The following is a 13,127-nucleotide window of genomic DNA, read 5'->3' on the forward strand; positions in this document are numbered from 1 at the left end:
CTGTGAACCTTGCTTCTCTGTCCCTATCGCTGCTGGTCCTTGCTACCACAAATCAAGCTCAGAGGATGTGCGCGTCGACACTAGCTCTCAGGAGCATGAGTTCCGCTCAAGCCTCGTCCAGTACTGTCGCTTGCTCCGATCCACCTCGACCTACGCATTCTTCTGATGCTGATGCTAAAGCTGCTTCTTTACTCAAACGACGCTGTACTTGTGAGAAAGGCGATGACTCGGTCCTTTTTGCTCCGCGGAATAACGGTGTCCCTATAGACGGGGTCTGTACTCGTCCAGCCAACGCCTCTCGATTCGACCTTGAATGGCCGCTCGTTTCTCCTGACTCGATCTCGACAGTACAAGTGATCCATGTCGACAGCGCAGCCCAGGATCGCGTTGCGCCCACCTCCCCACCGCGACTACCTGCAAGGCTATCCAGGAATCCCAGCGTGCGATCCTGCGACCGACCCTCCGCCTAGTCGTCAAGATCCAATCCTTCCACTGCCACACCAGGTTCGTATGTACTGGCTGCGAGCTTGTAGTGCACTGAACTGAATCACGCCGAGAGCAACAGCTTCGACCTCAAGCATTCTTGTCGGGAACGGTCGAGATTCGCTCGCCGAACAAAGGGCCCCCAATCCGCGCCAAATCCCTCTCGCTCGAGCTCGAAAAGATCGAGACGATTCCTCCCCAACTATCGGATGACCCTGGGGGCAGGCACCACGACAAATCCAAAGACAAGGACCGGGACGAGACCAAGCGCGAAGGCAGGTTTGTCGAGTTGATCGGCACCGGTCCCAGCCGTATCTGGGTCGCCGGCGTCGATGTTCCCCACGACGAGATCGATACGCCGATCCGGAAGAAAGGCTTCAAAGGCATGCTCAAGAAGAACGGTCAAGACGACGAAGAAGATGACGGGTTCGACGTGATCCCCGATGTCAGGCCCCTCGTCTTCTCTTGTTCTGGTCTGTGCAGCAGTCTGACAGTATCACCGACGCTTCTTAGGGAAATTATCCGTTCAACATACCTCTGCCAGAGGGACTGCCTCCCACCACCGAAGTCGACTTCAAGTCGAACGGAATCTCGTATCAGATCGTTGCGAGTCTCTGCATCAAGGGCAAAAAGTGAGATACTTGATTCTCTATCTCCGGACGTGTCGAGCTCATTCAATCTTAATCAAGCAGGGGTTTGCTCAAAGGCGCATCGAAACCAATCATGCTCATCGCCTCGGCCACCATCATCCTTCACAAGGCCGATATCCTGCCCGTCTTCCCTGTGTATTCTCCCATCCTCATACCTCCGATCCCTGCCAAACTACCTTGGGCGATCGCCGGTGGGCTCACGGTCGGCGAAGCGCGCGAAGCCAAGTCGTTGATCTCCCGAGGATTCGGACATGTCGAGGGCGGCATCGAGGGAGGCGAGGTGTCGATGAAGGCGACGAGGAAAGGTTCAGCGTTCGGACCTGGCGATTCCGTGCAGCTCTTTGTCGAGCTGGGATGGGGTGGCGTCGCGCCTATACGGGTTTGTCCCTCCCTCCCTGCGCTAGGTTCTTCTCCGCTCGACATGACATTGACGTTGCACCCCCTCATCCTCTCAGCTCACTCGACTTGGATTCGTTCTGCAAGAAGAGATCATCTTTCGGTACCCGTCACCCAAGAACCCGTCCTACCTGTTGCGTTCACCTGCGCGTTCGACCGCAATCTTGAGCGCGAGCGCCAACAAGTCTGCCGATTTTGACGGTCAACACACGCTCGCGATGCTTGACAACGACGCTGTCGTAGGGTTCAGTCTGAGCGGTCTGGTGCCGACGACTCACACGCGCGTGACGGTCAGAACTGCAGTGAGCCTATTCCCTCGTCAATGGTTTTCTCGGTAGACAATCTGATCCCAGGTTCCTCCCATACGTTCTTCAGAAACACATCGACGTCTCGTACCATCTCAAAGTGACGGCGACCATCGAAGGAGGCGACGAGATCAGCATCGACCAATGGCCCGTCGTGATCGGCAACGTCAATGCTCGGGTCGCTCGTGGCATCATCACCGATATTGGATACGTCGAGGGTCTTTGCAAGCGTCCTGGGCTGGAAGAAGCTCAGGAAATGCTCAGGCAGGACGACCTAGATGACAATACTCCGCTAGCATACTGTGCCAACTCCCGACCGCAAGATCCGTACCGCCCGGCTGTTCCCTCGTCGGACCACAACGATTCTCCCGCGACGTTCAGTGACGCTTCGACCGAGAAGCGACAACTGTTTGCGGCTCGTCTGAACGGCGGCAGCTACCACGTTTCGAACGAAACTCACGCGAACGGACCATCGGTCAGCTCGTCTTCGGGATCTCCGGCGCCTCTCGCTGCGACTCCCGAACGTCCAACCCCTGTTCGTCCTCGGTTCGCTCCTTCCCCTACAGCAGAAGAGGAGAAACGCAGGTACTACGATGCCGCGACCAAGTCTCGCGATACGCTCCAAGGGCTACGAGTCGATCAGGAGCAATACGAACATGCAAGATCTCTCCAGCATCACCATGAATCTTCGCTTTCACCAATTTCGGACCAAGGACTCTCGCCTGTCGCGTTCCACCAAGCCCCAATTCACAAGCTCACTCGCGAGCCTGCAGCAATTGAGAATCCAGCGACGACTCTAGGCTACACTGCTCCATTCGCGGGTGTATCGCGTAGCAATACGACATACGCCGCTTCGGGATCCTACGTCTCGAGTGCAGCCGACGAGTCCCGAAGCCCTCCTCAACCTGCAGCGGTTACCTCGTCATCCTCGCTCTCGGTAGGTACCGCCATGCTCGGACGCAGTCTCACGTCGGCCGAGTCGGAAAAGAAGCGCTTGTTCCTCGAAGCGAAAGAGATGGCACGAGCTCGACAGGAAGAGGCTCGACTGGAACTCGAACGACAGAACAAGGTGCTCGAGGATTTCGAGTTCGAAGAAGCTCAGCGTGATTTCGAGGAGAGCTTGATTCTGGGAGCCGAAGAGGAACGGAGGAAGGAGGAAGAGCTTGAACGGGAAAGGTTCGAGAGACGGCTCGAGCTTGAACGGGTTGAAAAGTTGGCCCAGTTCGAACGCGAGCAGAGACAAGCTCAGGAACAGAGACAAGCTGAAGCTGATCGCTGGGCGAGAGAGAGGAAAGAGGAGGACGAGATGAAGAAGCGCAAAGCCGAGGAGTTCAAGCCGATCGACGAGCAGAAAGCGCGCGAAGAGAACGAGAGGAGGAACGCTCATCTACGCAAGATTGAGATGGAGAGGCAGCGCATCGAAGACGAACAACGTCGCGAAGCCAACGAGCGCGCGCGCATCGAACAAGCGGAACGAAGACTTCGAGCGCAGGAAGAGGAAGATCGTCGTCGACAAGAACGCGAGAGGCGCGAACGCGAGGAGTACGAGCGGCACCTGCAGGAAGAGGAGCATCGTCGACGTGTCGAACAAGAACGTCGAGACGAGGCGGAGAATCGCCGAGTGTACCTCGAAGAGGTTGCGCGTCGTCGTGCCGACGAACAGGCGCGCTCAAACCGTCAGGAATGTAAGTCGCTCTCGAAGAATCAGACTTCGATTTGTTTGCTGATTTTGCCGCTTCAACAGATGCGGCGTCAAATGGCTACAATAGCTCCCACGAGATCCGCGCATCGACCTCGCCTCGCCCATTCGCATCTGAGCTCGATCGTGCACCCTCGGTCGCTTCTTTCGCCCCGTCAATGTCGGCTGCGAAAGCAGACTCCACCTTTTACGCTCAAGCGATCGCTTCGGGACAACACTCAATGCTCAACGAAGAGAAAGCAGCGTACCTGCGCCAGCTTCGCCAGGGCCAGAGCCAAGGATCGTCGCCTCCTTCACAGCAGCGCTCTCATGTGGTTCAGCCAATGTACGCCCACCTCGAACAGCAAAGTGGAACGTACAGCCCGATCAACGATCACGCTCGAGAACCGTATCCCTCTCCTCCGGCGGTCCGTGACCCTCGGGTTTCGACTAGATCAATCACGCCTACCCCTGACTCGTATCATGCACCGACTCCTTCGATACCCGCATCGAGCTCGAACGGCTACAAGAGCGCAGCAGAAGAGAAAGCGGAAGCAGCGGCGAGACGTCGTGCCGAAGATGACCAACGCGCTGCGCTCACGAGCGCCAGTTCAACCGTTCCCGCTCCCGCTACCGACGACGAAGAGGTCGCTCCGCCTTCATACCCGGTTCCTGGATCTTCGGTTAGCACCGCTCCGAGGTCGGCCGCAGAAGAGAAGGAGGAACTGTCGGCATATTATCGAGCGAAACAAGCGGTCGACGCTCAACGAGCTCACCCTGTAGCTACACCTGCTACCGCTCCAGCTTACCCTCAGTCGTTGGGCTCGAATGGATACTCTTACCAGCACAAATCGCCAACGGCTCCTCCTCTCGATCCACACCAAGGGCATTATCCTTCTCCCTCTTCGTCCGAAATGTCTCGACCTCGAGATCCCGAAGTCTCGATTGGCAAGCAACGAGCTTCTTCGGGTTCGTATTCGAACCCAAATGGTTTCCATCACTCCGAGCATCCCTCGGCGCCACCTCACACAGTCACGTCCTCGTCGTCGATCCCACGTCAGTACGTCGAAGAAGAGGCAGGTATTGGCCCTGATGGGTTTGCGAGTTTCAACCTCGACACTCGGTTCCCCGAGTTTGATATGATCACGAACCAGATCGCGGCACGATCAAACGACAATGAGTACGGGCATCAGTGAAGAAATTTACCTCCCACATACCCCCAATCTCTTATCTCTTTCTTAATCTAGATTGCTGTGCTCTCAGTCTCTCCGCGTCATCGCTCGTCAGGAATAGAAATGTTTGAACGAATTTCTACTTCGTATTTTGCGTCGAGAGCTGTTGCTGTTCTAGACGCTACAGACAACAGCAAATCGCGAGATGTCTACAAAGGAGACAATGTTGCCGTGTCAGTTCGCATATACGGCAGGAGGGTCTCGGAGGAGAGCGAGAGAGATAGTAGAATAGACTGACCTGGCCAAAGCTCCTCTCACGACTTCCAACTGTTCGAGCGCCACCTTGGTTCGCTCACTTTTCCCACTCGACGAATCAGACTTGGAACCAGTCGTCGTCGAAGAGGCAGTTTGACCTTGTATCAGTTTGCCCAAGAGTTCGAGATCGCCAAAGATGTCGACCGCAGGTCCATCCGATTCCGAGTTTGACAGTTCGATCGGTCCCGTCACTTCTTCCAACACTCGCAACAGTTCGTACGTTTCCGACAACGTCACGACTGGCGGTTGACCTAGAAAGGAAGAAGACGCTTGTCAATTTTCCCATTCGCGACCGGAGGAAAGAGAGGAATGAAAGGAAAATCTTACTCTCGAGCAATCCGACAGAGTCGAGCAGCATGACGGCCCAGAATGATTTCGGTGCCATCCCGCTCGTCAACAGCAAAATGAGCAACTGCGCGCTTTGCCGCTTCAACCCGAGCGACACTTGCTCGTCCTCTTCTTCGAGCACTGGTTCTTCTGGTGTCGATTGTTGCTGCTGTTGTTGCTGAGATGCGAGAGAATAGAGAGCGAGGAAATCTCGGTACCGAGACAAGAACGTGATCGAAGGGTACTGGGATCCTTTCGGGACGACCACGTCTCGAGTGATAGAAGTCGGAGATCCGGGTGTCGAAGAAGATTCAGGTCTCAGGAGAGACGTCGGTAACGAGTCGACATGGCGAATGAAAGCTTCTTGACCTGAGTGATCCGACCACCATCATCAGTTCCCTCTTTATTCGGTGTACATTGGTTAAGGGACATACCCTTGTTAACGTATTCGTTCAAGATCTCGAGCGCGATCGTGTCAATTTTTTGCGCATCATTTGCGCGAACGCAGTACGCAATCGCCGTGCCATATTTCTTCTTTTCGATCAGTTGTCCCGCGTAACTCTGCTCGTAATCCTTTCAGTTCGTGACTCCTTGACAGTACGCGAAGAGGGTTTGGACGTACTCGACACACGTGGCGGACTTGGTCCTCGAGGCCGTACTCTCCCAGAACCGTCAATACCTCCTCGACATCTTTTGCCAGAATGGTTGGTTGCGCTCGTTCGACATCCATGTTGCCTGCATTTTGTTCGTCCTCGACAATCGCAAACTTGATCGCTCCTTGCGGTGGGGCCAACAGGTTCGTAATCCGGGTCATGCCAACGTGACCACATTCGCCATAGTACTCGCAACTGACCCTCCACAGCGTTTCATCCTGACTCAGAAGCGCGTCGGCGTAGTTCGTCAAGAACTGTTCCCTCGGTCCCAACTCGGCTTGCTCGGATCCGATCGAGGGCAAATCCGAGAACGCGGCGAGGTTCAAATGAGACAACAAGTCGATCACGTGCGTCGCGAGCCACAACCACTCTTGTCGTTCGTCTTGGTCGACGAGCACGTGAAGCAGCCCGGTCACGTCACCTCGGAACAGTTTGTCTTGCACGCGTTCCTCGATCAGGGTCGAATCGATCGATTGGGATGCCAACACACGGGTCAAGAGTGCCGGTAGGTCAGGTCGGGTCGTCAAGGGGTCGATGAGGAGTGTGTACGCGATCAAGGTTTCCTGCCATGTGTCGGTCTGGTCTGACAGTTGTTCGAGCGTCGAATTCGGGTCGAGCGAAGCCGAGAGCGAGAGGGTCAAGAGGTTGAACAATTGTTTGAACGATTCGACGTAATCGGTCGCTTCCTCCTGATCGAGATCGGACAAAGACGATGACAAGAGTTGCGAGTAGAGGGGTTCAGCCCGGTCGAGGGAAGAACGCGCTTCGTGCTTGAACGTCTTGAGCTTGTGACGCAACTCGGACTCGGTCGAGGCTTGGGTCGACCGCGGGAACAGCTCGACGAGGCGTACGAGCAGGCTCGCAAGGTCACGGACAGGCGAGACCGCGTGGGCGGTGATGACGAGGTTCAACAGGGCCGACAGGGAAGCAAAGTGACCGCGAACAAGACACTTTGTCAGGTACGGGAAGAACTCGGGCGAGTCCCATGGGTGGGCGAGGGACGACAATTCGGTACCCTGTTCGGTACTAGGGGCGCGGTCAACCACGTTGAGCCAGTCGAGGAGTTCCTCGCCGACGACCCCGTCTCCGAGACCGTCTTGCGGGAGGTACAAGAGTTCGACGAGGGACAGGATCGAGTGCATGGTCGAGTAGTGCTGCAGGTACGTAGTTTTGGCGTCCGAGTCTAGAGTCGAGTCTTGGGTGATTGCAGGGAGTTGGTTCAACATGGCGCTGCGGTACAGCGACGAGATGCGGGCATAGTACTGCACTTGAGCAGCTGGAGGAGGGGGAGGGAACGATTCGAGCGGGATCGTCTGCTCGTACTCGTGCACAATGCGCTGCAGTGTCTACCCTTGTCAGTCGTCTGGCGGGATGGGAAGCGTGAGAGAGGAAACAGTCTGATATACCTGAAGCGAGGCGAACAGAGGGTACGTCTCGACGATGAATTGCCGCTGCTCGTAAGCAGGCACATGCTCCTCGGTAGTCTCGTGCGAGTGCCGAGCGGTCGAGTCGGCAGACGCGAACGAAGTCATGTTGGACGATGCGGCAGTGGTGGGAACTGTCGAGCTGCCAAAACCCGCAGTGAGCGGTGTCTGGCTGAACGTAAAGGCCATCGCGACGAGAAACGGGTCACCGACAAGACGCGAACGGCGAAAGGTGCGCAGCCATGCTTGCGCGCACGAGTCTCATCTCTGTCCCTCTCTCCTGCTCGCACTCTCACTCGCTGATCCCTAGACACTCGCATACATCGTCGAGAGCATAGTGCCGGCTGTCAAGATGCCCAAGGTGAGCTCGCTCTTAAGCGCTATCGGTATTGTGCCAGCACGGGTCATTCAACTTTCACCAACTGCACAGGCTCGTACTTCGCTCACGTTCAAGGGCCCGGCCAATCCTCAACGACGTACCACCGCAAAGCCGCGAGCACTCACGATCGTACCAGCTCCAAAACCCAACATCAAACGCATCAAAAAGCCCAAATCGGCTCCACTCTTCGATGATGGCGACGACGACGAGACCTCTATGGTAGTGATCCCGCGCACCGTCGCAATGGGCAAGCAGAAGATTCAGACCGAATCGGTATCGAGTCAGCCGCCAGCAGATTTTCCCGACCCCTCGCTTACTTCTCCATCGAGCGCACATATGCGAATCGTTCCCTTCGAAGCTGTCGTCGCACAGTCCACCGTCGACAAGCTTTGGAAACCCTTGTCAACCTCGTCAATCAATCAGCTTGAACAACTCGCAAGCGACACTAGATCGTCGGTTTCATCCCCATTTCTCGCAGGTTCAGTCTTGTCTCTGACCTCCTCATTCTCGTTCTGCAGCGACATGAGGTCAGACATATCCTTGGCAATCTCGTACTCGGAGCTCAAACACCTCGTCTCAATCTACACGGCCTCGTAGGGTCTATCTCGCTGCTTCTGGGGTTCTCTGCCTTGCCTGAACTCTCGCTCTCTTCGCCCTTTATAGTCTCCTCGAGCACTTGCACAAACTCGAGCTGCCTCCTTTGCCATCGACCCTCAAACCTCGTCCTTCAACCTCGTCTGCGTCGAAAGATACGATCGACCTGATCGACGCTCAAATCGTTCAAGCCAAGATCGTGAGCCTCCTTTTTGAATGACGATTGTATCAAACTGACGAGGCTCCGCTGCTCCAGGCTGCGTTGAAAGCGAGCTTGGACAAAGAAGAATCCCTTGTCCGGCAACTCGAGCGAGAACTCGGGTCTCTCACGAAACGAGATTCGTCGTCTCGACCTCACGCATCAGAGGAGGACGAAGCCGAGTCACCTGTACCGCCAGTCAAGAAGAAGAAGAGAGTCACTCTGTCCAGTGTGAGTTTGATGCTTCATTGCGTTGCCGCTATGATACTGAGAACGACATTTACAGGACGTACAAGAAAAGACGATTCCTGCTCGGTCAAAGAACCCCCTTCCTTCGTCTGATGACGCATCGATAATACCTCCTAAGTCGAAAGCGAAATCGAAATCGAAATCAAAAACGAAAGATCCGAGTCCTTCCTCCAGTACGACCAAGATCAAGTCGAAACCGATTCTCAAGTCCTCGATCTCGTCCAGTCATACTCCAGCAACCCTTTTACGACCTCCGCTAGTAGGAGAAGAAGACGATGACGATGACTTTGATACATTCCCGACCGCTTCAGTCACGACTCGAAAGTCTATTCCTCCACCGCTGCCTCGATCTGCGAGTCAACCGGGCGGAGCGAAAGGGGTCGCAAAGATTGGGAGCATAAGGAGACCTTCCCTCGCTGGGAAGAAACAGAACGTCAAGTCTAGAGAAGCGGACGACAACGGAATTGACGACGCGCTCAAATCCAAGACAGTTAAGAAGACGAAGAGTAAAGCTTGAGATGGGACCTCGCGCGGACAACGAAATCAATAGGCGGTGGCGGTATCCGAAATCGGGATCTCCGAGGGGATTGCCGCGATAGTCGGTCAATCTCCGCGAACTCCACCAACTTCCGCGGTACGGATGGTCAGAGCTCGAGGGGTTTGAGAGCTACTCACCCTTGTCCTTTCTTTTCCTTTTCTCCTTCCTTTGTACACCGCCGCCTTTGCGCAATTCGTGATCTCTCGGCCTTGAGCGGCTGTCGCACTGGTTCACATACACATACACCCAAATGGACAATCCTCATCAGTATTGGGATCAAATAGGGTATTTCACAGATCCGAACATTAACTACAACCCCATGGGCAATTCCAATCTGCATGGGCCGAGCGGATATCCGTACCCGGAGATCAACACCGACTACTCTGCCTTTGGCCTTGGCCCTGGCCCGAATTCCCCATTTCCTCCTAGTCAACAACCTCTTCCCACCGATTACTCTCTTCACACCAATTTCCCTTTCAATCACTCGACACAACAAGCACATGTCCTTGTCCCTCCTGGCTTTCAAAATCTTGGAGAGGCTCCCACACCTAGCCTAGCTGCACATCACGGTCGTACTGGATCTAACTCATCAAGGCCCACGGCGGAACTCTCTAAGTGGACTCGAAACGCGGTGAAGGAAAGCAAGGAACTCATGGATCAAGTGCTCGAACTCATCAAGGCATGCAGATTCCAACAAACCGCGGAGTAGGAACAAGCATTGGAAGCTCTGCTCACGCACCTTGAAAACGCCAACAAAGCTACTCGAATTGCTATCGAAAGGCTCCTCACCGCTCAAAATCGATCGATGAATTTAAGGCCGGAGCCTCTGCACCACATTGCCCAGGTGCATGTGCCTCGCCCGCCTGAAATCGGCTCGAACCCCCCTTCCTCGCCTTTTGCTGCTCAACGCCGTCCCCGACGTAAAGCAACACTTCACGATCTGCGACCGCAGGCACCGGATCCAGCTCGTACTGCGCCTTTCTCCCAGTTCGTCAACTTGTCTGCACCTCCTACCCATCGTTCAACGGACAACGATTCAGCCACACAACCTTCAGCGAAGAAGGGTAGTGCCAGGGTTGGCCCTTCTGAGAAGCAGGCCCTGCGGGTACCTCCACCTGCTCCTGCCGAACCAGCTTTCTCAGTATTCGCCTCCGCACGACCTGCGCCTGGAGTCCCGAAGGAGAGGTTGGCGCAATTTTAAACTTGGCCGAACCAATAGATGGGCATTAAGCAGCGCGACTGAGAAGCGATCTCGACCTCCGCCATCCTGCTGGTCACGGCAAACCGTTCTCCTTGTCGCGATCCGATGCCTACGAATGGTGTTTGGACGGATCGGCTAGCACGCTAGTCGGTGGAATTTGTACGACTTGGTATACAATGGACAAACTGTGCGCTGTTTCTATCAGTTCGAAAATGCTCAGACCGAAAGTTCGGAGGCCCTTCTCGCGATCAAGCCAGATGTCCGAAACTCGAGAGGGGCTCGTCCGATCGGAGTATCGGACGTACACGGTTCTTCTTGGTCGGTAAGTCCGAGTCGGAAGTGTACCCCGTGCGAAAGTGGAACCGAGCGCCAAGTATCGAGTGTGCACGAGACCGTTCGCTTGGCTTCTCGCTCTGCTACCGCTTCTACCTAGAATCATTGCTTTCATACCGCCACGCCCAGCATGTCGTTCAATCAGCATGCCGAGTCGCATAACCATGCTGATCCCAACAGCCTTGCGCAACACTTCTCCGGTCTTCGAGTCGAATCCCCGAAGGGCACGGAACGTTCGACTTCCAACGCCAACGATGTCGGGATGCGAGAGGAAATCGAAAAAACTCGAGACGATGCCAGGGCTATTGCGTTAATCGCCGAAAGTATCCACAAGCATCTCGAAGGCATGGAAAGTCTGGTCGACTCTGCAGGCACGAGTTTCAGTTCGCACGCTCAGAGAATCCAGCAATTGCATTCGGTGCGATGGCAGTTGGAGGATGCCCGAGCCTCTTGTCAAGCCGCATCCACCCTCTTGAAAGAACCGAGGGCGTTGCCTACGATCATCCGTTCGGACTGCGATGAAGGCTCTCGCGAGCAGGCCAATCCGAGCCGTCCTTTCGACTCATTCGCAGCGGCTTCCCCGTATTCTTTGTCTCAACCTCCTGTCAGAACGAGCCAGGTCAATTCCAATCCGAAGCCGTGGGTGGCGCAATCACGTCACACCGCGACGACGGGAAAGCCATCGCATTTCAGCGGTATTCGAAAGAGGGTATCGACCGAAACGTCAGCCGCTCGGAAGAGGGGTACCGCGGCGCCGCTATCGTCTGCCAACGTTGGAGCTCCCAGGAAGCCACAAGCCGGTTACTCAGGGTCGAGCAGCGTAGGAACGGAGAGCGGGAATTCTCAAGCTGGTTCGGGGCGAATCTGAAGCGTTTCCGCACGAGACCGGCCAAGTTTGAACAGATCCTGGCGGGCAGAAGCGCAGGCGGATAGGCGAAGAACAGGAGTCGAGGGGATAGCGCAGGAGGAACGAGGGAGGGACAGGATCGAGTTCGCGAGATGACGTGCCGAATGGATGTGCCTGCGATTTGCAAAGTGAATTGTTACGTCGTAGCCTCATGTCTGGTCGAGAGAGAGGTAGCATCGGGTGCTAGCAAGCGTCAAGTAGCCGAGATTCGAGCCCGTTCTGGGACGATTCGCCGCGCGGGACATAAGAGTAGTCGCAAGATTCAGAGCATTTATCAGGCGCGGTTGGAAGCAGCAAAGCGAGTGAGGACTTGAAGAGCAGGGGGTCAAGTCGAGAGAGATCCGACGGAGTGCTCCTCTCATCCAACCAAGCCCACGTCACTCCCATTCTCACGAGTTCGCGCATCAGATGGCGTCGATCCGATTCTGTGGAGAATGGTGAGGCGCTACAGCTGCCTAGGGGGCTACTTGGCGTGACTAACCCAGCTCTCGATTTGATCTGTCGCAACCTTCGTCTTCTGTCACCTCTCTCGGTGCACGCAGTAACAATCTGCTCTACCCCAAGGTGAGCGCGATCCGCCAGCCTATCGCATGGCGCGAAGCATCGCAGCTGACGCACACGAGGGAACAATGCTTGATCAGGAGGACAAGATCCACAAGGTGCTGCTGTACTCGTGCCGCAACTGTCGCTACGAGGAAGAGACGATCAACGCGTGTGTGTATCGACATGACCTGATCGTCATGGCAAAGCACGTCCCGAACCTCACTCACCTCTGGCGCTCACGCGCTCCCACATCCCTGCTGGCTGACTATTCGCTCGCGGCTCTACCGTTTCCTCGTCCAGGGAGAATGCTGGTGTGACTCAGGATCTCGACACTGATCCGACACTAGTGAGCATGCGTCTGCCATCTAGTCAATGACTTTGAGCTGACCCAGCTCTGCGCCTGCCTCGCCCGTCAACAGCCACGGAGTAATATCGAATGTCCGAAATGGTGCGTAATCGACTATCAAGATGAAAAACGCATCAAACGCGTCGAATCATGCTGATTGTCTCCTTTTTCTGTCAACGTGAACAGCGGTCATACCGAGTCAGGCGCTCTCGCTTCCGTGTCCACTGCGTCTCAAGGAGATCGGATTCTGACGTTGCCTGTCTATCTTGTTCGTCCTTGACCAGATCCGTGTTCTTCGGAGATCAAGCGAAGCGCACAACGACGACAATGGTCCTGTTCTACAACTGTACAGCGTGCGTTCCCTCGTCCCGTCTCGCGTCCGCTGCACCTGGGTCGTGCTCAACTCGACGCTTGTTGTTGCGCGCAGATGTCACA

At 55.5% G+C, this 13,127-nt stretch overlaps 4 protein-coding genes across 4 annotated transcripts; 3 read left to right on the forward strand and 1 right to left on the reverse strand.

Annotated features, from left to right (window-relative positions):
* Positions 1-360: 360 nt before the first annotated feature.
* On the forward strand, positions 361-4,708 carry JCM15063_006089 (uncharacterized protein; the record flags this gene model as incomplete). Its single annotated transcript, XM_076680557.1, has 7 exons — positions 361-504; positions 566-928; positions 997-1,115; positions 1,176-1,512; positions 1,589-1,831; positions 1,905-3,519; positions 3,579-4,708. The coding sequence occupies 7 exons, from the start codon at positions 361-363 to the stop codon at positions 4,706-4,708; spliced, it is 3,951 nt and encodes a 1,316-aa protein (XP_076532297.1).
* Positions 4,709-4,865: 157 nt separating this feature from the next.
* Positions 4,866-7,592, reverse strand: JCM15063_006090 (uncharacterized protein; the record flags this gene model as incomplete). The annotated part of the gene is made up of 6 exons (XM_076680558.1): positions 4,866-4,893; positions 4,983-5,250; positions 5,327-5,695; positions 5,761-5,887; positions 5,949-7,316; positions 7,386-7,592. 6 exons carry the CDS (start codon positions 7,590-7,592, stop codon positions 4,866-4,868), a joined length of 2,367 nt encoding a protein of 788 aa, XP_076532298.1.
* Positions 7,593-7,755: 163 nt separating this feature from the next.
* On the forward strand, positions 7,756-9,341 carry JCM15063_006091 (uncharacterized protein; the record flags this gene model as incomplete). The annotated part of the gene is made up of 5 exons (XM_076680559.1): positions 7,756-8,234; positions 8,301-8,375; positions 8,446-8,575; positions 8,633-8,806; positions 8,862-9,341. 5 exons carry the CDS (start codon positions 7,756-7,758, stop codon positions 9,339-9,341), a joined length of 1,338 nt encoding a protein of 445 aa, XP_076532299.1.
* Positions 9,342-11,026: 1,685 nt separating this feature from the next.
* JCM15063_006092 (uncharacterized protein) lies at positions 11,027-11,764 on the forward strand (the record flags this gene model as incomplete). Its single annotated transcript, XM_076680560.1, has 1 exon — positions 11,027-11,764. The coding sequence occupies one exon, from the start codon at positions 11,027-11,029 to the stop codon at positions 11,762-11,764; it is 738 nt and encodes a 245-aa protein (XP_076532300.1).
* Between the last annotated feature and the right edge of the window lie 1,363 nt (positions 11,765-13,127).

The sequence above is a fragment of the Sporobolomyces koalae genome (genome assembly GCF_050403365.1).
Source record: "Sporobolomyces koalae JCM15063 DNA, S_koalae_JCM15063T_v1_ctg40, whole genome shotgun sequence".
Classification (NCBI taxonomy): Eukaryota; Fungi; Basidiomycota; class Microbotryomycetes; order Sporidiobolales; family Sporidiobolaceae; genus Sporobolomyces; species Sporobolomyces koalae.